This window comes from Copadichromis virginalis, linkage group LG7, assembly GCF_057382275.1.
Source record: "Copadichromis virginalis isolate Kocher_CV1m ecotype Utaka linkage group LG7, C_Virginalis_male_GT1.1, whole genome shotgun sequence".
In the NCBI taxonomy this organism is placed as follows: domain Eukaryota; kingdom Metazoa; phylum Chordata; class Actinopteri; order Cichliformes; family Cichlidae; genus Copadichromis; species Copadichromis virginalis.
In genome coordinates, this window is record NC_140624.1 from 40853876 (window position 1) to 40877423 (window position 23548).

Genomic DNA, 23548 nt, shown 5'->3' on the forward strand with positions numbered 1-23548 from the left:
CACGCATAAACCTCAATGAATGCAAAGTTTAGTGTTTATCCGCATTAGATGCTCTCTAAATTGGGAGTCAGTATTTTAAATCAAGTGCAGGGCAAAATATAATAAAAGAGGATTATTCAGGCATACCTCTGTAAACATATGTGAAACTCTTGAACTGTGAAGCAGCACGGAAAGGCTGCTTTAACTGAGCTGCTAGAAAACACTCACCTTCATCTATTCATAAATATCTGTATGTGAGCATCAGTGCGCCACAAGCAAGTCTGGAAACTAAGAGGAATGGCAGAACAACTGACAAGTGAGACATGAAAAACTTTAACAATTTTACAATATCTTAACATAAAGATGGAAATTATTGTTATCCAATATTCTCTTCAATCCTGAGTCATAATGACATGTTATGACAGAAGTGACTGGCATTAATGGTATTTAGAGCAAAGGATATATAATATATATATGAACAAAACCACCAAACTCAACAGTCACTGTGCAGTCACTGCTTTATGACTCAGTTGTCTGAAGGCACAGTTGGATGTTACATGTCAGAGTATCATGGCTGTGGCCTGGGAGGGAGAGATAGATGAGAAGAGGGGTGGGGGGCAGGTTCTCCCGCCTCCAACGCGACGTTGACAGACTGACTATCAAATTACCAATGTCAGGAATCAGTTCTGTAGAGGGCTCTGGAGGTGACACATACTAAGACACACAAGCGTCCTGACAGGCACAAGATAAATATTCACAGTTCACATGTATGTGGATGCATGTGAAATCCTAATAATCTGGATCCTCAGGTTGACACACACATACACACACACACACACGCACACACACACACACACGTAATGTAGACACACAAATGCAGCGATGTGCGCTCAATTTTATGTGCACACATGTCAGTATATACACAGAGTGCAACATGCTGCATCATTGTCAGCCCTGCTGTCAGCAACCAGTCACAGTAGCTGACATATGTTCCTCACTGCAGGATGTAGAGAGTCCAACACATACGAGCCCGCACGTGTCAGCTGAATGTTTGCAATATGCATCTAAGCTGACAAAAATCACGTCACAAGAGCAGTGGCCAAAAGCTGTTCAGCGCCCTGACCACCTCCTAGCCTAGACAGTTTATTCAAAATGTTCCACACTCGTATTCATCTTCATAAATGTCTTTCTTCCACTGCAATGTCTCCAGAGCAAGCTGCACCCAACACTAAAAGCTAATCTCCTGCACACTTTTGCAGGACCACTGGGGATAGAAATCTCTTTGATATCATTTCCCTCCTTTGTCAGGTTGGCATACATACACACACATGCAATGGATGGATGGAGATTGATGGACCTGAGAATTAGATTAGGCTTTCACAAAAGACAGCACAAATCAAATACACTGAACATAATATAAGAAAATGTATCTGTGTATTCCATACACCCTACTCAATCTGACCAAACTATATTTGTGACCATGTTCCTACAGTACAAAGAATGGCATGGAGCAATTTAAACACAAATGTTTGGCTGTCTAAGCACTCACTACAATAACATAGTGCAGGGGTCCCCAATCCCAGTCCACGAGGGCCGGTGTCCCTGCAGGTTTTAGATCTCACCCTGGGTCAACACACCTGGATCACATGATTAGTTCATTACCAGGCCTCTGGAGAACTTCAAGACATGTTGAGGAGGTAATTTCTCCATTTAAATCAGCTGCGATGGATCAAGGACACATCTAAAACCTGCAGGGACACCGGCCCTCGTGGACTGGGATTGGGGACCCCTGACATAGTGTCTACCTACTGTAAGTAGTTTTATTACAATGTGAAAAAATAGTGTGAAAGACTTGACATAGTATGTAAAAGAAAAAAGAGAGATTACAGGGTTAATGAGATAATGAGTAATGTCTTGTAATATCTTGTTGATCAAAATCCAAAGTGACATGTTTATGCTTATGTGTTTGCATACCTGTGCACAGATGTGGCAACTGTAAGCTCTAACCTAGGGGTGTCAAACTCATTTTGATTTACAGTTCATACAAACAGCTCCACTTGATCTCAAGTGGGCTGAGCCACTAAAACAGTTGCATAATGAGCTACTTTCAGCTGCCCCCTTCTTCACACGGGCTCACCCCAGTGGGCAGCTCAGCATGTTTCATTTGGCAGATTTTTACACCAGATGCCCTTCCTGATCCAACCCCAAATTACACTCAAAATTCCCCTTCGTTACTGTACAAACACATGTTGATGTCTTGAGAAAAATGAGCACATTTTCAAAACCACATTTACAAAGCCAAAAAACATTAAACCGTAGTGTTTTGGAGAACAAAAAACACAATATTTTATTCATATTAATATATTAATGTAAGAATATGTATGTGTTTTAATTAAAAATCTGTAATTATCAATAAATGTTCTGCAATTTTTCACTCTGCAAAGCTATATAGTGCTGCTCTGGACACTTTGTTGGGCCTTTTTTTGGGCTGCAAACCATATGTTTGACACCTCTGTACTCGCCCTCTACTCTGAGCACACTGAGGTGTCCCTACTGTGCAGTCTGTGTTAGTGACAGCGGGTCACTGCTAATCACCCAGTGGGTATAGAGTCATCATACCAGTGAGCAACATGCTGAAAGAGTGATGTAGGCACAGAGGGGCGGATGGAGGATAAAGAAAGAAAAGTCATGGAGGACAAACACAAGATACATTAGAGGACGAGATCACAGGAGGGCATGGTTACCTTCAGCTGTAAGGTAGCAACCACCTCTATGACTACGAGGACCACTGCTGCTTCTAAAAATAGCAGTCATACAGCAATACCATTAATGACTACAGTGCCACGCTCTGAGTTGATTATCTATTATGAGACAAAGGAAATTAGCGTTTTAACCCAAAAGATTAAATCTGGTATTCTAATAATTTAAAGCTTACACTCATAAGGAAACACAGATGAGATGAAATATACTGAAAATGTATTGGAAAAGAGGCTCACAGTAGTGGCAAATCATTTTAGCATCCCACTGTTAAGAAAAAAAGGGCATTATTCTCAGCCACAAATTGCTACTGGTGCGATGGAGGGACTGTGACTGCTCCCCGAGGCCAGTCGATAAAGCCTTCACCTCATGATTCAGCATTCTGTGCAGGATCACAAGGGGCGTTTCAACACATAAGGAGCTATTCATCAATGAGGCACACTCCTGATATCAGGGTCAGGCCTGAAGCACAAGGTCTGCTAGGGGTTAAAGCACCGCTAAAGTAGCACTGAAATCAAATGTCTTGTCTCCCAAGATGATAGCCAAATGCAGTTTTCCATAAAGTATACATCAGGAAAGAGAGTCACAGGGTGAGATACACTGAGTAAGAAAATCAAAGAAAGTAAGTAAATCTTAAAAAAAGCAGACATTAAGGTGACCACTGTAACATAAACTACGGGATTACCCAAATGCCTGGATTAGTCTAGCACTCAAGGCAGCTCAGCTAGACAGCTAAATGGCACAAAATCTGCAGCCGTATAGCAAACGTTTGCTGTTTGCACCTCCAAATCTGCAGCTTTTCATCTTCACTTACATCAAACTCCTAATATAACCAAAAGACAACATACTGCATCCCAACTAAAAATGCAAGCTTTATCCAAATTCAAAAGCTGGCGAACAATGATCCAAATTGGGTAGCAGCATGACTATGTCACATGATCTCAGAATGAGAAGTCACTGAGCTCCTTCCAAACCTCGTGCTATAATAAACCTTATGCACCAGGGAAGGCTAAAAATATGGGCTAGACAAGCTGACACACTGCATTTGCAGAAAGCTGCACTTCATTCAGAGCACCATCAATCACCCTTCAACAGTTGCTGATGCTTGTTGTCTGTGCTCTCTATGACATGTCCATGCACACTGGCATTCCTAAAAACGTTTACACATGCCCCAGAATATGAGGTTTTCACTAGGGAAAAAAGAAACTAAATTCAATTACGTGATAAGCTATTCCCCGATAGATGCTGGAAAAATGAATAATCTTACATATTAAGATTAGCCGTTCATGTTGGTGTTAAAAGTATGAAAAGCAAAGTCTTCCCAAGCTTTATTATTGGGTCAAGATATAAGTTACCGCTTTCATTATTTCAGAAGGTAAACTAACAGAGTAGGTTTGTCTGCACTTGTTTCTAAACCAGAAATATATCCAGTTTACACTAACATATACAGCAGCCACAGGGAGATGTGTAAACTGATATAAGTATTATAATGCTTTATTTACAGTAGCAAGGGTTGTTTTGTCTTTATTGCCAGTGGGTGATGCAAATTACAGTGTAATCAATCACTTTAGACTTTTTGCACGCTCCCATGTGAGTGCCCTCTGAATGGCATTGGCGAAGAAGAAGCCTCAGATAAACTGTAATTTTAATGTATGTTATGTGCATATTTAAAGGCCTGTGAGTTTTTCCTCTCACCTTGGCCTTCCCCATGGGATTGCTGATGTAGAGCCAGCAACACACACCCTGTCACCCTGTCCATCCGTCACACAGGCTTAAAACCGCTGAGTCAGTCTTGCTGCTTCATTACAATCAGGCCACGATCCACAAATATTTTAGCCTGTGCGCATTTTTGTGAGTCATAGATGCAAGATGGCACAACAGTGTCAAAAGTGTGTGTTTGAGGGAGGGAGGAAATCAATAATTTAAGTGTACTATTGCTGCATCATAAAGAGTAATATTCGGTTGTTTGGTGTGCTACTAAACCCTCCAGAGGAAGTTCAGAAAGAAGGGGGCAAATTCCAATATCCAGATCTTCCATTCATCATTATAGGGTCATACACACGGAGGCAGTGAGAGAGGCAACATAACTGCTAAAGGCACAAACCACCCAAAACAATCAAGCAGGTCATTCATAATAAGAGCTAATTAGAAACAGAAGGAAACAAGAAATGCACAAGGGAAAATATTAAAGCGAAAGAACATGTGCAGAGAACACTGGGAAAAAGCTGGAATCCTTGACTAATGGGAATAGCAAGACAGCCTGGCAGGGATCAAGGGAATTGCATGTATACACACAAACATGCACACCCAGTTGAGTAATTAGTCGATTGGACACAGGTGTGGCAGAAAGTGGAAGAAATTAAGCAAAAACAGGAAGTAGCGCAAAATAAAGTGAGACAAAGAATGTGATTAAAAAGAAAATGACAATCAATCAATTCAGAGCATCTTGCAAAGTCACAGGTGCCCACTTAACACCTTAACAGCTCAAAAACACAAAACATATGCTAGTGCATTGTGTAACATCTGATTAAATATGAATTTATGAAGTTGGATGTGATGCATCGTTTCCGAGGAGAGTGCTTCAGAATTATAATGTTATATTCAAATAGATAAGCAGAAGCAACTATATGAAGTATATTTAGATTATACATTTCTGTGTAATTTATTTATTTATGTATTTATTTAAGCTGAGCATTTAGGGAGTAAAAAAAACCTCACTGTCAATATACTGCATATAGGCTAATATTATTCTTTATGTGCATGCATATAAAGAGAGTATGCTCAAGGTATGCTGAAGGGGAAAGGGGTGGAGTTATTGTTTTTTTTACACCTTCCAGCAATGTAAATTAAGAACCAGTTAGCAAATTATCATGAAAATGCTGCCTTACTCTACATCACCATCCCCTTAAACAGTCTCAAGAGTACTGTAAATAGTGGAGTCAGAGCTGCTATGATCTAGATATGTGATGGCACAATACGTGACTTATTTCAAGCCTCTTTTGCTGAAGTTTTAATATTAGCACATATGTATATCAACACATTTGTTATCTATTACAGTTGTCATTTTGGTCAGGCTTCACAATGAGTTCTTCTTTGGCTTTGCGGTTATTTTGTAAACAGTAAAAGCGAAAGGTTGAAGGATTGAAATAGACAAAATAATAACCACTGCAGTGCCTTCATAGAGATTTCTGTCTATTCATCCGTTCCTGCTCACTCGATGCTAGGAAATCATATTTAATGACTCACAGGCTGTTCTGGCACAGGACCGTGTTAACATTTATTTATTTAGTGTTCTCATCCTCGATCCCAGACTGCTAATGGATACTTTTCTTATGGATGCGCAACCTTGTTGTTCACTAGAGTTGCCATAACAGGCAGCACAGATGTCAATGATAAATAAATTATATGGTTGACTATTTGTATTGTAAGCAGTAATTATGGCATTTTCTAGCATTTGATTTTGCTGGACTTTTTTATGGGAGCATTGGTTGAGACACAAAATATTACAAACACAAAATATATAAATGACATGAGGAGAGTCTGTTTAGTTGACAGCAGCATGCAGGGGATTCCAGAGAGAGAGCTGTTTCTGAATTTTAGATATACAAACATTTGCCGGACTTTTGGGGAGGAAGACTACAGGAAGTTGATGAACTCTGTTTTACAAAGACATCTTGCTTTCACTGCCATGTGTGTGCACTTTACTTTGATACACACTATATTCTTTACTGACTTGAGTAATATTTCCAAGGAGCACACAATTATTTTTTAAAGTGGTCTTGAGCCATTGTTCACAATCATGAAACACAATCAGTCATGGACTGGACTCCACAGAGCCCGAGCCTGAAAGCAGTATAGTATCATCTTGACAGAGATCAGAATCAAAGGCAGCCAACATCCAAAGAAGAGTTTTGAATGTCCTTCAAGAGGTCTGGAGAACGATTCCTGAAAACTACTTAGAGAAATTACAAGAAAACTGCCCAGGAGAGTTCAGGCTGTGCTGAAGAATAACAGTGCTCATACCAGACTTTCAATCTTGTCAGAATTGTACAAACTCTGTTTTGGCCTTACCATGTTTGGACCTTTCAATAAATCACTGAACCCATTTCCCATTTACCCAACAAAATATAAAGAAATGAGATGTGGCTCAAGATTGTTGTACTGTATTGGGGTTGTTTCTCTGTTAGCTTTAGATTTTGAAATGGAGCAATAAATGTCTGGAATTTAAGATTAGAGGCACAACAAAATCGAATCACACAGCTGAGAGGATAAAAGGTGCAATATTATCAGCCTTGTTTTTTGTTGTCTGTAGTGACTTCTGTAGTCAAGTTATGCAACAAAAATTTGTCTACTTAGCTTTACGGTTAAAGTCATTCATTTCACTGTATATTCTTATTTTCAATCATTGAAAACTACAGAAAAAAAATCAGGAGTAAGCCTTCTAAAAAAACAACCAAGAGCGCAGCTATGAGACAGGATGGAAGAGGGTGGGGAAGTCATAGATGGAGAGAGAGGTAGAGGAGAAGGTGAACAGGATAAGATGGGAAGTTGTAGAGAAACAGATGCAACATAAAGCAAACAAGAATAAGCAGAGAAACCGAAAGATATCTAACGCAGGAAAGCACTGATGAACAGATGGATGAACGAACAGTTGCTACAGTTCCCCTCCTCCCATCTAGAGTTTAAAATTGAATTAGCAATGAAGTATTTATACAAATGTGGTGTGGGTTTTCCAACTCAATGCCTTTGTACAGCAGACAGCGGAGGATAGTGCAGGGAAACAGAGCAGTGTTGATAAGTGTCCTACGTCCATATTAGGGATTTGATGATATGTTTAAAGTCAGAAATACAGGATTCCTCACTGGGGGAGAGGAAGAAAAAAAGAATTATAGCTCTAGAGGGGGAAATGGCTGAGGGCTGACAAGGATTTAAAGCTGACTGAGGAGAACCACTCTCAGTTTGCTTCTAGCTCTCTCCCCCAGCTATCTCCTTCCCAGTCCAGCTGCCATCAGTGGGTGCTGATGCAAGCGCTCTGATCAGAGAGTGTGAAGTGATATCAGTGAATGAATGGCAGCTGGTTCTGTCAGGGATGCACTGGAAACTGCTGATGTAATATTTCAGCTCTTTTTCTGGTAGTTTCACACCTTGAAAACCAATAGTGTTTACAGTAAGTAAACTTGTTTTTAATGTGTTCAAGAGTGCTGCCCACCAGCCATGGTTGGCTGTTGACTGATGAGGCTGAAGAGAGAGGGGAGCCATACCACCTGACATCAGACAGCAATCCCAGAGACACATGACACCCCTTCTCATCATGCACACACAAACCACACGAACACACAAAGCAATTACGTCACCACCACCACAAATTCCCCCTTAAATTGATGTGAAAAAAGCATTTGTTCATTCCATTTGGAATGATGTGTTTTTAACCATACTACACGAAATACAGCTGGTGCCCCAAAACAGCATGACATGTTTTGGTTACTTCAAGGATCTACTTCAAAGAAAATAATATGACCATAGACAGCAAGAAGTCTTGAAAAGCTTTGGCAATGACCTAAAATCTTCTGTTTTTATAACAGGCGCAGTTAAAACATGGTAGATTAACACTTGGCTACTTTTAATAGCTATGTTATTGGTTGTGTACATCAGTTGTTTCTTATTAGATTCATTATTTATCAGTTCTAGCTTTGCTCATTGCCTTAATCCCATCCACATAAAACCCACTACTTTATTTCACCACCTTTCAAATGTCAAGCAGTTTCGTTCCACTTTGGTAGCTGCTTCAATCACTCACGACAAAGTTGAGGAACATTTAACTGGTGCTATGCATCACTAAGGCTTTTTTCATCTTTACACTGCTATAAGTGTCCACCTTGTCCACCATGAACCATTCTCCGTGGTAGTCTGTTCTTGTGTTCAAACCTTAAAATCATTCTCACAACAGTTTGGAGCTTGTGAGAAATGTACATTTGCACAAGAATTTTAAATATATAAGAAATACTGAAAATATCTCCACCATCATCACTATATACAGTTCTTTCTTTCTGATCAAGCATTACGTGCATTAGCTAGCACGTGCACTGTAAAGTGTCTTTAGGTCAGCGAAGGAAAGTGACGGAGTCAGGGCGTGCCTGAGAGTGGCTGCTTCAGTGCATTAGTGGGCTCCTGCGAGCCACATGATCCACGCAGACCTTCAGGAGCAGTAATTCCATTACATAATGCCCAGCTACAGCTCTAAGTGTGTGTGAATGTGCATGTGTGTGTGGCATTGTGCCACTCTGCATCACTTTCACTTTTCCTCTAATTATTCTTTGTAATTGGCTGTCCTCACACAATTTCACTAATGAACTATGATGATGTAAATGCTTGCTTGCTTGCTTGTTTACATTATTGTATTTTGCACAACTCTGTTGCTTGTGAAGCTCGCACACAAGAATTTCACTCACATGTGCTGTACCAATGTACCTGCACATGTGATGTGACAATAAAAGTGATTTGATTTGATTTGATAAATGTATCATGAGCATTAGGTATGCATGTAGGTAGGTCAGCTGTAACAATTAGATGTTGTGTTGTATATTTTAGATGTAACTTTTGATTTAAACTAGAAGTTAGTGGAATGCAAGTCTTGTTTCATAAAAAAATCTAGACGCCAACAGCTCTCTAACTCATGTTATTGATTTAGTTTAGTGAGTTCAGTTGTGCTGTGAGAAATTATAATCATCACACATCCTAATGGAGCCAGGACCAAATACAGCCAGTTTGGGAGTAAAAATCAATCAACAAGGTTTTTCCCCCTGGGATTTTGTGCCTAGGGCATAAGTTAGAATTCCCATCACCAGCCAAAGCATATCCTCGTCCATCAACTCATCTCTTCATCATCCCACCACATGCAGTGTCAAACCTTAATCACTATGGCAACATCCATCACTTCTGACCGCTGGTAGGATGACCTCAGGGTCACATTAAATTTTGCCAAAAGATTTACAGCTGTTACCCCTCGCACTGCATACTTCACATTGAGTGGCCTTGCTAACTATGATGATGGATGCGCTGATTAACAGATTCAGGCCGGCAGATGAGCTGTGACACTTGAGGGATTCACACAAAATCAGACTACAGATTGATCATACAATGTCAAAATGCAACTGGCCATACCTTTAACTGCAATGTGGCAACTGTGTTATGATACTTTTTTTTCCTATTCATGCGCTAAAGCATTAAATCCATAAATCCAAGTACCTGAATTCAAGGTAAACAGCCACTGAAGATTCACAATACTTGAGCAAAATGATTCTGATATTTATCAAAGGTGTCTGACAAGGAGTACTCATCTAAAGTCAGTTTGATCTCCAGATCAAAATACGTGCCAGTCAAACTGAGTACAAGATAAGCCCTCAGAGAGATCCGATAAATATCGGCCATCATGCTTCTGTTCTGGAATCACGTTTGAGCAGGTATGCATCTGGGGTAACATCAGACACAGTACTGAGCACGGAGCAGGTGCTCAGTTAGAACACGGTAGAGGTTTGTAGATAGATGGGTAGCTGGTCTCAGATGCAGTGTAATCCTAGGCTGCCTGGTAAATATAGCATGCAGATGCTTAGGGCTGGGCAAAGTGCTGCTTTGCTCTGCTCTGCTTGACCTTGGCTTATCCTGCCTTCCCATTTCTCAAAGGGGATGGAAAGGCATCAGACCACTAGGGATAGGACAAAATATTGATACAACAATCCATAGCATCAGTTCGCTGACACCAGATATCTATATTTTTATTAAAATATGCAAGCACTGCAAATTTTCCTGTCGGGAGCAGTTTTACTGTAAGTCGTCTGGCCTGAAGTAAATCCATATAAATCAATATGTTCATAGAGTTCAAAGTGGAGTAATGGCTAAGGCCTTTGTGAATGATTTGGTGTGATTAGGTTGCTTTCTTGCAGACTGGATAAAAGCACTTCTCCTGTTCACTGCATTCATCCAACTTTTTGGCGGGCAAAAAACAGCCAGATAAGGATACATTTTCCCCATCTAAAATATTTGGACGAAATTATTTTTGCAGATGTAAAACTTCTAATTACCAAAATTAGGCATCACTAAGAAGAATTTCTAGTGTTATTATCCCATGGGGCATCTTGTAAAAATGGAAGAGTGGCCAAGAAAGTGAGTAGAGAGCTGGAAGACAGCTTTGGCTAATTAGTGTTGGGTGTCCATAAGGTTACATAAAAGTGAAATGATATAACCCGAAGGCCTGACATGTAACACACACACACACACACACACACACACACACACACACACACACACACACACACACACACACACACACACACACACACTGTATGTCCTCACATGTGCACAAATAAAGCTCTTTTGGAAAACAGGAGTAAAAGGCAAACAAAAGACACACAGTATCCATTAAAAGGTCTCTAGATTCATTGTATTAAGTGCAGGCCCGAAGGAAGCAGGGACATGCACGGACCTGAGGAGCTTTGTGTTGAGCTACTAGAGTAAAAGGGTTTCACATAACAGGTTGGTTACAGAAAATGAGCAAAAAGTGCAATTTGAAGAAGGACAAGCATTACCATGTACTTCCTAAATCGCATTACTCCACTCTTAGCATTTGTTGTGCTAATAATAAAGGCATATAATTATGTACCCTATTAAAGAATAGGTATATATCATGCACTAAAACTATTAGACACGTACTAAGCAGGACTTCAAATGTTTGATACTGCAATTCATGAGCTATCCTTTTACCAGTGGCCAGAAATGACTGTATCTTTGCCAAGCTTTACTGTGTAATGTGTTCTCCACTTTTGCATGCTTGTACCTCTTTTCCACAGCAAGGGCTTAATGTGAAAAATGCCACCCTATATTCAAGTGTAGAATTTGAGCAACAGTGAGTTAGAAGCCCAGAATTTAGAGAAACAATTTTAAAAAGTAATAAAGAAAATATAAACAACACAAAGCAAAACGCAAAAGAACTAACCTCACAAGTGTGTAATGATCGTGGAAATGCAGTCATCTTGTTGATGGCATGATTTAAAGAAAAATCTAATAGGGCACATTTAATGTCTAGATGTAAGATTTCAAGAGGTTAAAACTGAATTTTCTGCAAGCAATCATTTATGTCATAAGAAGATCTACCTTGTAAAACATTCATTTATAATTTAAGATGCTCACGTAATGCAGTTTGGTTGTATTGAGTCTGTCACACATAATTCAATCATTATTTTTGCTGACATATTTTGGAATCACTCACTTGGTAATTAGGATGTGCAGAAATCATTAACAGTCATGCGAGTATTATGAATAGTAAAGAGCACACGATTATTTCAGCTAGGTTAATGTTTTTCCAATCTAATCTGATAAAAGTGCTTTGCATGAACATGTCAACACTTTTCCAATACAATCAAACTAAAATCTGTATTTAGAACATAAAAGCATATTCAGTGATTCAAAGACATTTCTACACTTAGTGTTTAGTTATTTAGTTTCCCGAAATGTACATGGCAGAAGTCTGTTCAAAAACTACTGGGCAGTTGTAACGCATGTACCTTAGCCAGCACGGCTACTTCCTTTGCAGACTCCCTAACTGGATTGCTGTCCAGTCTGTCCATAGCTGTGATAGGATCTCTGTTGGCACTGGAGTGGATAACCTTTGTGCGAGGGGAGGAATAGGGAGGAGAGATGCCATCCTGCCGAGTTTGATTTACATCGAATGGGGCCAATTAAAATCCCAAGAACATTAAGGCCTGCCTGTGCCTGATCTTCCTTCCTTCATGTCTTCAGAGATTATAGCAAAAGAGGAAATAAGACAGATACAGATAGTGACATATATTGATGTGGCATGGGTGATTGTTGAGGTGAAGGTGAGAGGGAAAGGCCAAACGGCCTATGAAATCCAGCAGACTACGGTAACACTTATGTTGTACATAGTCTAAAAGAACAGTCAATTCAACCATTTTTGTTCTCTACAAATAATTAAATGCAAATAATGATTCTAAATACTTTTCAACATCTTTCATTTTTAGTTTTAAACAAATTGAAGCACTGTTTTTATACAACTCCTGTAGAAAAGTATTCATAAGAACAGTATTGTAAAGGACCAGGTTTCACTTTTTTGGGGAGCAGGGGGGTTGGCACATCTCCACTATACTACACAATCCTTTGCACACTCTGATTTCCATATTAGGTTTTCACTCACAATGTATGAAACAGTAGAAGTTGTCTTATATTTGACGATAATTATGAATATATTATAGCATTAATAAGGAGGACATTGCACAAACCTGGAAGGGTTTGTCTGATGTGTTTTTATTAAAAACAATATATAAATGACAACTAAAAGTCTTTGAATTAGGCTTATTCTGCAGAATATACACAAAAGCATTGGGCCACACCTATTAATTCAGGTTTTTTTCTGTCCCATTGCTACATTGTGACAATGAAGCACTTAGCCGTGAATTCTATCTTTACAAATATTTTTAAAAGAGCTCACTGAATTTGAGTGTGGAACTATAATAGGATGCCACCAATGCAACAAGTTGATTTATGAGATTTATTCCCTCCTAGATATTCAGTGATTAAATGTGAACAGTATAATCACAAAGTGGAAGTGTTTAGGGTGTTCAGATGGCAGACCACATAAAACTACAGAGTGGGGTTGTCAACATCACACATCACAATCATTCCTCAGTTCTAACACTCCTCACATCACTAAGAACACCTCTATTGAGTCGGGCGAGCTAGCTACTGCTAGTTAGCTCTTTTGCCTGCCGACTCGAAAAGAGTTTACGATTCAGCTCATCTATGTGTCAGTGGATCTCCAACTTCCTAACTGGCAGACCACAGGCAGTAAGGATGGGCAGACATGTCTCAGCCTCCACCACTCTCAGCACTGGAGCCCCCCAGGGGTGTGTTCTGAGCCCCCTGCTGTACTCTCTGTACACATATGACTGTGTGGCCACTACCAGCTCCACCACCATCATCAAGTTTGCTGACGACACCGTCGTGGTGGGCCTGATCTCTGATAACAACGAGACGGCCTACCTGAAGGAGATTAGGAATCTGGAGAACTGGTGCCAGAGGAACAACCTCCTTCTAAACGTCAGTAAGACAAAGGAGCTGATAGTGGACTTCAGCACTAAGCAGGAGAGGAACTACCAGACCCCCGTCATCAACGAGTGCCCAGTGGAGAGAGTGGACAGCTTCAAATACCTCGGAGTTCACATCACGCAGGACCTGTCATGGTCCTGTCACATCAACACCGTGGTGAAAAAGGCCCGTCAGCGTCTCTACCACCTCAGACGCTTGAGAGACTTCCAACTGCCCTCCAAGGTGCTCAGGAACTTTTACTCGTGCACCATAGAGAGCATCCTGACGGGAAACATCTTAACCTGGTTCGGGAACAGCACCATGCAGGACAGACGAGCTCTACAGAGGGTTGTGCGATCAGCTGAGCGCACCATCCGCTCCGAGCTCCCTGACCTGCACTCAATCTACAGCAGGCGGTGCTGGACCAAGGCCAGGAAGATCGTGAAGGACCTCGGCCATCCCAACAACAGACTGTTCTCTCTGTTGAGGTCAGGAAAGCGATTCCGCTCCCTGAAGACCAACACAGAGAGACTGAGGAGGAGCTTCTTCCCGCAGGCGATACGGTCTCTTAATCACACCACCACACAGTACTGACCCACACATATAGTTCTTACACACACACTGGACTTTCTGGACTTTGTTTTCACTTCATCACTTAAATCACTTTAAGCATATTTGCACTGCAGAAGACATAATGTGGATTGCACAACACTGGACATTATATTCTTCATTTCCAGTTAATACTTATACAGCTGCTGTTATTGTGTATATATTTATTTATATTTCTTCATACATTCTTATATAGTTCTATATTGTGTATTTTGTTGTACAGTTATTTTATTTTCAACTTTAATTTATATATTTTATCTTATTCTTTCCCAGTTAAATTTACCCTTCATTCTAATTTGTGTTGTACAGTTATTTCATTTTTAACCTTAATTTATATTTTATTCCTTCCTAGTTAAATTTACCCTTTTTAATTTTTCATATTTATTTCCTATCTCATTCATAGCCTTTTCCTTTTTTGTTTTCTTTAGGTCACGAGCAGTTGTCCAAGCATTTCACTACATATCGTACTGTGTATGACTGTGTACGTGACAAATAAAATTTGAATTTGAATTTGAATTTGATTACCAGTGGTGTAGTCCTCATGTGGACTAATTTCCATGTTTCCAAGCATTTTTTTATTTGCATTTAGATATGAGTACCAAACCAAAGCAAGTGAAGAAGAAATCTTCTATTCACCCATGTCCTTATGGAAGTGGTTTCTCTTTGCATGATGAAGACCAGCACAAAGCATGTCCGATCTGCTTGGGGACTGTCCATGCTAGGAGAGCACTGACTAAGCCAGAAACATGTGTTTTCTTGCCAGCATTCAACACTAGAAAAACAAGTGATGTTTGTGGAAAAGGACCAGAAAAGACTGATGTTGAACAGCATGACCTTCTCCTAGTAAGGAGTGTCCATTCAATGAACCCAAGACTAGTTGGGCTTACCAACTGGAGTATGTTGATGCTCGTTCTTGAGGTTGTGAAGTCACTGGCTAGCTACAGCTTGAGCTGTTTCACCATACAGGCAAGAAGCTGCGGCTAGGATCCTGTACTGGCTCAGAAAAAAAACACCTGCCCATATTCCCTGATTTTGTCTGTGAGCTAACAGCTTCATGAAGCTAACCACTGTCTACCTGCATTACTGTGAACAGCTACGGACCATTTCTGGAGCTGGGCAATGCAGAGAAAGCTGGCTTAGATAATTCACTATCTAAACCTTTCCGGGAACCACACTTGGCTGCTCATCTGGCCCCATCTCACAACCATGGTGTAATAGGCCTCTTAATTATTCTAAGCACAGCAGATTCGCTGTATCTCAGCTTTATGGATATCAGATTTATCGGGCTCAACTTTGTCACCTTGCAATGCACCTGCTGGAGTTCAAGTCACTGGTTCACATTGACAGCCCCCTGGCACCTCTCCTTAATGACATCAGAGGAACCATGCATTGCATTCTCTGTGGGCCCTGCTGTACAGCAGTACCCCTATGCCCTTTGAGGGCCTTAAGAGTAGGACAACAGCAGCATCTGGCTGAACCTCTCTCATGTCCTGGATAGAAAAGGGACCATCCACTTGGATCAATCGGTGTCTGCTGAGGGTTTATGTGTGCCATCACTTGTTGCCATTCTGTTATCTATCCCCAAGAGAGCATGGCAGGTGAGAGCCCAGTCTCAAAGTTGAGTTCCGCACCAACTGGTCTGGAGCAAAGAGCAAAGAAATCACCTAAGTTCTGCTCAGGTTGTCAGTCCAAGCAGGTGCAGCACTTTCCATACGCAGTCTGGTCCAAACACAGTGTGATTGTCTAAAGTCCTAGGGCTTCATGCAGCAGAAAACTGCATGGTCATAAATAGTAAACCTTTTAGCAATGTTACCAGAACCGACATGTTCTCCTATTCCAGTCCTCTATTGCAGATCTTTTTGACATTCCCTGGGAGCTGTTATATCTTCTTTCTTCTTTAATAATTAAAGTATATTTGGTCAGTCATATCGACTTTGACAGGTTGATGCCAGGTGTAAATCCTCCGGCCACGAATTCTTTTGAAAGGGGTCCACCACCCGAGATCTGTAGTTAGGCATCACCAGCATTTTGAGATTTGGCTGTGGTGCTGCAGACCCTTTGTGCACCCCCCCCCCCCCCCCCCCCCCAAAGGAAAAAATAAATAAATATGAAGCTTCTTTCATATAAGACTATTGTTTCTCAGGTTAGCTTCTACAAAATGAGTGAGTGACCTTCATACATTGTGAATCCTTTTGCAGACAGTTCTCTTGTGTTGGCTTCATGGTCAGTATGCTCAAATGAGGGATTTTTATTCCTTCAGATTATTACTACAATTCATGGTTACAGTTTTTGCTTCCCCCTCCTTTTGCATCTGAGGAGCTGCATTCCCTGTGCCTGGAGCGTGTACTATGTACCCAAATTCACCGCACTCAGAATGTGTGTTTATGTGACCAGTTGCTTGTGTGCCTTGCTAATCCCACCAAAGGTAAAGCTCTCTGTCTGAACAGAGGGTCTCCCACAGGCTAGTGGAGGCTATGTTCCTAGCTTACAGCAACAAAGCTCTCTCTTTGCCTCAGAGTGTAAGAACACATTTCATCAGGGGAATGAGAACCTCATGGGTACTATTTAAAGGGGTGTCTGTAAATGATATATGCTTTGGCTAGCTGATCATCGCCACACACTCTGGTGGCTCATTATGTCCTTCCTGCTGGGTCTTCTATGGACTAGGGTGCCGGTGGACCAGCCCCAGTTTGGTGGCTGTTCTGTAGGGTGTGTATATGTATGTCCTATACTGTATGTGTATTACTATATGTAGAATAGAATAATCCTTTAATTGTCCCACAAGGGGAAATGTGTGAAACCGAACAAAGTATTATGACGTTAACTTGTATTCCCTGAAGGAGAGGCCTGAGGTAAAACACCAAGCTGGGGTGTCATTTTGCAGAACAATCCATATGTTTATCCTATATAAGTACATTTATATAGGTTGTCAGTGTCACGATATCACATAAATTGACACCTCAACACATCACCATGTTTATGCCATTTACCCATTCCAATATTCTTCCAATACCATTAACAAAAACTAAACCAGCAAAATAAGCCGATCATAAAATTAAAATATTTTGTACAGCTTCAGAAACTACACATATTTCCATTCAGAAGAATCAGTTTCATACTTAAAATAATATTAAATAATTGTATTATAATTGTTTCTGTCTGTCTGACAAATCTATTTTCCCTGCTTCACACTCTGTCTCTCACATACACACACACAACACACAGCTCTTGTGCAGTGAATACGCAAAGACCTTTACATTATCCAGGAACTTTACATTACAGAAATATTGAAAGAGGGAGAGAAAACTTGCATACTGCATAATATTAAATACAAAGGCTATGATCATGGAATAATGTTATCAGATGTAGAAATGGATAAAAATATATTTTTTTAATCATTCAATAAACATCTCTAAAATGTAATATGTGTTTCCATAAATCATTTCACCGCTGCCAAGCATGAGTGCAAGGAGGCACAACCCCAATAAAATCTGCACCCAGTGGCACAGCGAGAGCGGAAGAGTCCAGGAGAGAAGTGAAAGGGGGTGAATGAGTGCTCTCGTGCCTAAAGGATGATATTCTGTGTGCACACTTTGTCACACAAAAAATATTCATTTTCTAAACCAAAAATATTACGTGCTGAAAATCTTTACAAATAATCATCCCCATCAATCTCTCCTTCGAACATTACACGGAGCACAAACATGCCCCAAAAGATACACAGATGCATTAAAATTGCATCTATTATTAGAGTGTACCTCCATTTTCCCCCTCCATTTTACATTTCCTCCAATGAAAAAACAAAACAAAAAAACTGTAATATGGGGGAAGACACCAAATATAAAGGAGAGAGTAGAGCATGCAAACCATGTAAGTGGTGACAAAAATCTGCATTGAAATATAAGCTTGGGCAGTACCTCTAACTTGCATTTCCTTCAAATACATATAGTGCACACACTGTAAGGCTGAAATCCCCTAAAACGCATGTCGTGAAAGAAAAACAAAAAGACAGCTCGTGTTATTTGACCGGCAGCGCATATTATTCACACCTCTAGTGGCATAACAGTCATCGTAAGCCTAATTTTCTTTCCCCATGGTTAAATATCTGACAGAGCTGACACAACCTGTACCAGAGCAAATGTGCTTGACTGGCTAGCCTACACTCACACACACACACACACACACACACACACACACACACACACACACACACAGGCACACGTACCAGCTGAGGCCATAAGACCAACTGTGTAATTATACATGTGTAATTGCACCCTAACCAATCAAGCACAGTGAGAGAGAAAGACTGCTGGAGATAGAGAAAGGCAGGTGGATGTAAGAATAACTGCCATTTCCCCTGTCTCTTGAGATAATCAGCCATACCTTGCGCCTGCGGTCCCTGGATCGATTCCTCTTTTTTATCTTTTCCTCCTCCTTCTCCCTCTGCTCCTGGGCGGCGGCCTCCGCAAGGTCCTTGGTCTTGCGGAGCTGCTTGGCGGCTTGCGCCATGGTGCCGCTGCTACTGTTGCTGCTGCTCCAGTCACGGTCGCTCCAGCCCTCCTCCTGTTTGCACTACCACCAGTCGTCCCGGTTTCCTCTTCCTGTGTCCCTCTGTCCCCCGAGCCCCGTCACTTACTACCTCTTCTCTGGTGGCCACCACGACATGTGTGTGTATGATGCAAGCACGAGGAGCGTCTGTGTCCAAATATTTTTGTGTGTGTGTGTGTGTATGTCTTGTGGCTGTTGATGGTAGAGCAGCCACAAGACAGCCTCCAGCAGCCACAAAGAAAGATGCTACAGCTAGTGGTGCTGATGTTGCTTCTTATGCCGCGGCTGCTACTCATCCAGTCTGCTAGCACTGCACTGAATTGCCTCCCCTCCCCCTTTCTTTCTCTCCTACCTTCCTCCCTTCTCTCCTCTCTCCTCCCTCTGCTTGCAGAGACCAGTCATGTAGTTCTGTGTACAGCACTGTAGGGATCCTGCTGCAGAGCTCCCTCGTTTTATCTGTCAGATGCCCTCCTCTTCCTGCTGCTCTGCATCTTTCTCCAGTTTTCTTCTTTGTTAAAGGCTTTTTTTTTCAGAATAGCTGTTTTTGCATAAGTGAGGTACAAAAGATGAGGGCGCTAAAGCTGCTGAATGCCTTCAAATAATTTTTTTCTCACGTCTTTTTTCCCTCTCTCTGCCAATAGCTTTTCTATGGCACCTCCCTCCTGGAAACAGACAGAGAAGAAGAACAGAAGTGAGAAAAATGGGAGCTTGTGAAACAGAAACGGGTTTCTAATATGCAGCATCATGCTTTTACGATCAGTCTTTGCACAGCTTGGCCAAAAGTCGATTTTAAGGTGGCATGGAAACAGTATGCCGTGTGATAAGTATTAGACCTGCCTGTTTCTCTCATGTTTTGTCAGAAGCAGAACAGAAGAAAAGCATCAACGATGTGAACGCCTCATAAAAACTGCATGCTCCTCTCCCTTCCCCTTCATTCCACCACTTTTCCTTTTTCCATCAAATCAAGAGGGTATGCACAGATGTTTGGTGCAACAAAAAACAACATTACCATTCATTTTTGAAAAACTACTAACAGTTTTTGCAGGTAATCTCCAACTGATTTTGACTGTGTCACCATCTAATGGAAAATTGACTTGCTGTGCCTTCATATGATTATAAAATTTGTTTTATTTGGTTCTAATAAGCTAACATCCAGGTTTAACTTAAAATCCTTCTTATTTTCCTATTGTGAGTCAAATCCGGAAACCAATTTTCAAACTATAAAATCCATTATATTCAACAGACATGACAATATCTGTTTGTTTATTTGTTTGTTGTCTTATCAACAGTTGCATCTTATTTCCAAAATGAATTATTTCTTTAGCTATTATTAATTCATTAATATAACACATTTGCATTCTGTACACACTGTTCATCACCAGAGTGTAGGTCTACCAACCCCCCCCCCTCTCTCTCTTTCTTTCTTTCTTTCTTTCTTTCTTTCTTTCTTTCTTTCTTTCTTTCTTTCTTTCTTTCTTTCTTTCTTCCTCTCATTTATTCCCCCATCCGCCCCTGCAACATCATCTTTCTGCAGAATGATGTAGCAACGTAAAGTGCAGCATAGGAATGCATACATTTTATATTCATAGATGCCTTCTGTGTTTGTGTGACTCTATGCAACTTCTTGCTTCTTTGTATGCATCACATCTGAGTGACATTTTATACGGATACTAATGGATCTATTAAGCTAGATCCATTAGTATCAGGCTAATGGATCTAGCTTAATAGATCTAGCAACAAAATGTATGCCAGAGCTTGCCTTGGACTCACCATCAAAGCAACCAGACTAATTGTTGCAAATCCTGCATAAAAACTCCCCTCAGAGTGATCCATGTGCCCTCTGAAAGCCATGTGCATAAAATACAGACTAAATAGGTAATAGTTTATGCAACAGTGTGGCTATAGGACTCTAGTGCAAATATCTCAGATGAGCAGCTATTTAGACTTTCTAGTAAATAAAGCACAACGGGAACATTAGTCCAGTTTGTGCCTGTCTTTACCTCTTTATGGCGTCATTTATTCACCTGTGGGAAGGAAAGCATTGTTGTTGCTGTTGCTCTTTTCATGCATTAACTTTATGTAATTTTTTTTTAATTAACAGAACTTTCATTACTGAAAACTGAAGCCAAAGTGGAAGCGCCTCTAACCCGCATTCTTTCTAAATGGCAGCAGGGGGCGATTCCTCTTGTTGCAAAAAGACTTAGTTGAACTGAAGGACAAATGTAAATGACTGTGAGCTTCCTTGCTCTATGACCTCAGTAAACACTTTTCTGATTGGTTTATAGCCTCAATCTCTAGTTTCAAGTTAGTGAACAAAGGCATAGTTATTTCTGAAAATGCTGACCTGTGCTCTGGACTCTTTCCAAAGGCTTAGATAGCAACAGCCAAAACACTCTACTTCAGCCTGAGCAGGGTGAAGCACAGGAGCAGGTTTAGGCAATTGTAGGTTACTGTTGTATTCACACTTTTGCAATTTACTACAAAAACGGTCTTTGACAGCTTTCAGCACACAAAACCAATATGTAATGAACAGAACTCTAAACAACTTTAAGATCAACGTAAAAAATATCCATTGACCTTTTTTCTTTAGACACAGGATTGTCATCAGCAGGAACATTTTGATGGTTAGAATACAGTATTGTAAAAGTTTTATGCCACCCCCAATTTCTTTATGTTTTCATGGAGCCAGTCCTATTCTTACTGTCTTTCTTTCTTCTCTGGACACTGACTACACATCACAAATAACACAGAACCAATTTTAAATTGTATCTTTGTGACAGAGAATAGAACAAAAGAGAGCGCTGAATGCCCTTCAAGAAGCCTGAAGAACTATTCCTGAAGACTTCTTAAAGAATTTATAAGAAAGCTTTAGAGAGTTCAGACTGTGTTGAAAAATAAAGGTCAAATAGTCGTACCAAATACTGACTTTCAAGCTCATTGTAACTGCTGTTTTTGCCATATATAATGTTTGTTTACACCTGTTTCCAATATTTACTAGGAGTCTCTAAAGAAATCAGGAGCAGCTAGAAATGTATTCTATTAGATAATAACTTAAATGACAAGATAAAAATAGATCATAACCTGCAGATTTCTCTCTATTACATTGTGGTAGTGTGTATTTGAAGTTAAAGCCATTACTACTCCCATAATGTATGTTTCTGATATTTTATAATTTGGTTACAGATAACTTAAGAAAACCCAGGGTAGCTAGTTTACAGGGCTTCTACTGGCCAGCAGAACTAGGTTGGTATCCCAGTAGTTAGCCAGCTAGCAATACAACCACTATATTAACTAAGATATATGAGGCTATGATATATGATAGCCCTTGATACCTACTCATAACATTTCTGTTGCAATATACTTTTAAGAAAAAACAAAAAAATCTTGGCCTAGCTAAAGTTGGGCTAACATTTACAGGCATAGTCCAATATTTGCTACTGATTAAAAAAAAAAAAAAAAAAAAGAATGCCGATGCAGTCGCTGTTTTTTCCCCCATAACTATAATAACATTTTTATAAGTCGACATTTTTCAGGAAAGGGTATACTGCTAGCTATTGTGCCAACCGCCAAAGTACAGACTTCATGAATTAACTCATAAACGTAGCTCATGTATTGCATTGTATTTTATTTGTTTGTTTTTCTACTTAATGTACTGTTCTTAAATACAAACTCACTGTTGCCGAAGTTGCGCTCTCCTGCTGTGTTCTATGAAGCCCACTGCGTACATGCCAGCTGCCACCCATGAAAGATAGCTTAGTTAACCTACAAGTGTGTATCACATTAGCTGGATCTTGCACCTATAAGCTATACACTAAGCTATACACTATATACTATACAACTAGAATTTAATATAAAAACATATATTGATCCATAAAATGAATAAATGGTGTGTTTTAATTTGCTTGCATGGTCTGAGATGTATTTGCGTTAGAAAGAGCATATTGTGCATGAATCCATCACTGATGAAAAAAAATAAAAATACATTTGCTGGGTCCATTAGCTCCTGAGCCAGTATGGTGTGTGCTAAATATAGAAAATGATGAAGCTGCATATTTTGTTACCTGAAGATCTGGCACTGCAATTTTCTAGCTTAATTAATGAGATCAGTCACTTAATCAGTGTAAGTAATCAGTGTAGCTGTGGAGAAAAGAAACAAGCCAAAGCCATGGTAAACTAGTCTTTCCCAGCGTTTAATGCAATTTTGGGGAAAGTCAGCTCTAAACTTATTTCAGTGACAGTTGCACACATAATTCAGACATGAAGCAGACACAGGGATGTCTGCTGCTAATAAAATCTACACTTTTAATTTCTGGGCATATAAAGAGAATGGGCAGTTGATGAAGACGAGCAGGGGTACAGTTTTTCATATACCTGAACATGAACATAACAGATCACTGACTTTTTGTTTTCTTTAAGACATCAAAAAGATATGCATCATGTAGCCACTGGTCACTTCATTAGTTACATCTTACTCATATTAGCTTGGATCCCCTTTGGCCTTGAGAGCTGTTTTTTCAAATCAAATCAAATCACTTTTATTGTCACATCACATGTGCAG

The 23548-nt window shown here is 40.2% G+C and overlaps 1 protein-coding gene across 9 annotated transcripts in view; it reads right to left on the minus strand.

Annotated features, from left to right (window-relative positions):
* Positions 1–19319, minus strand: part of ank1b (ankyrin 1, erythrocytic b) — a 77927-nt gene extending 58608 nt beyond the window's left edge. For all 9 annotated transcript variants that reach the window (XM_085463383.1, XM_085463382.1, XM_085463377.1 and 6 more), the window contains exon 1: positions 18826–19319. In XM_085463383.1, the coding sequence (XP_085319509.1) occupies positions 18826–18951 (126 nt within the window). In that variant the 5' untranslated portion in view covers positions 18952–19319. The remainder of the gene's footprint in view (positions 1–18825) is intronic.
* Positions 19320–23548: the final 4229 nt, after the last annotated feature.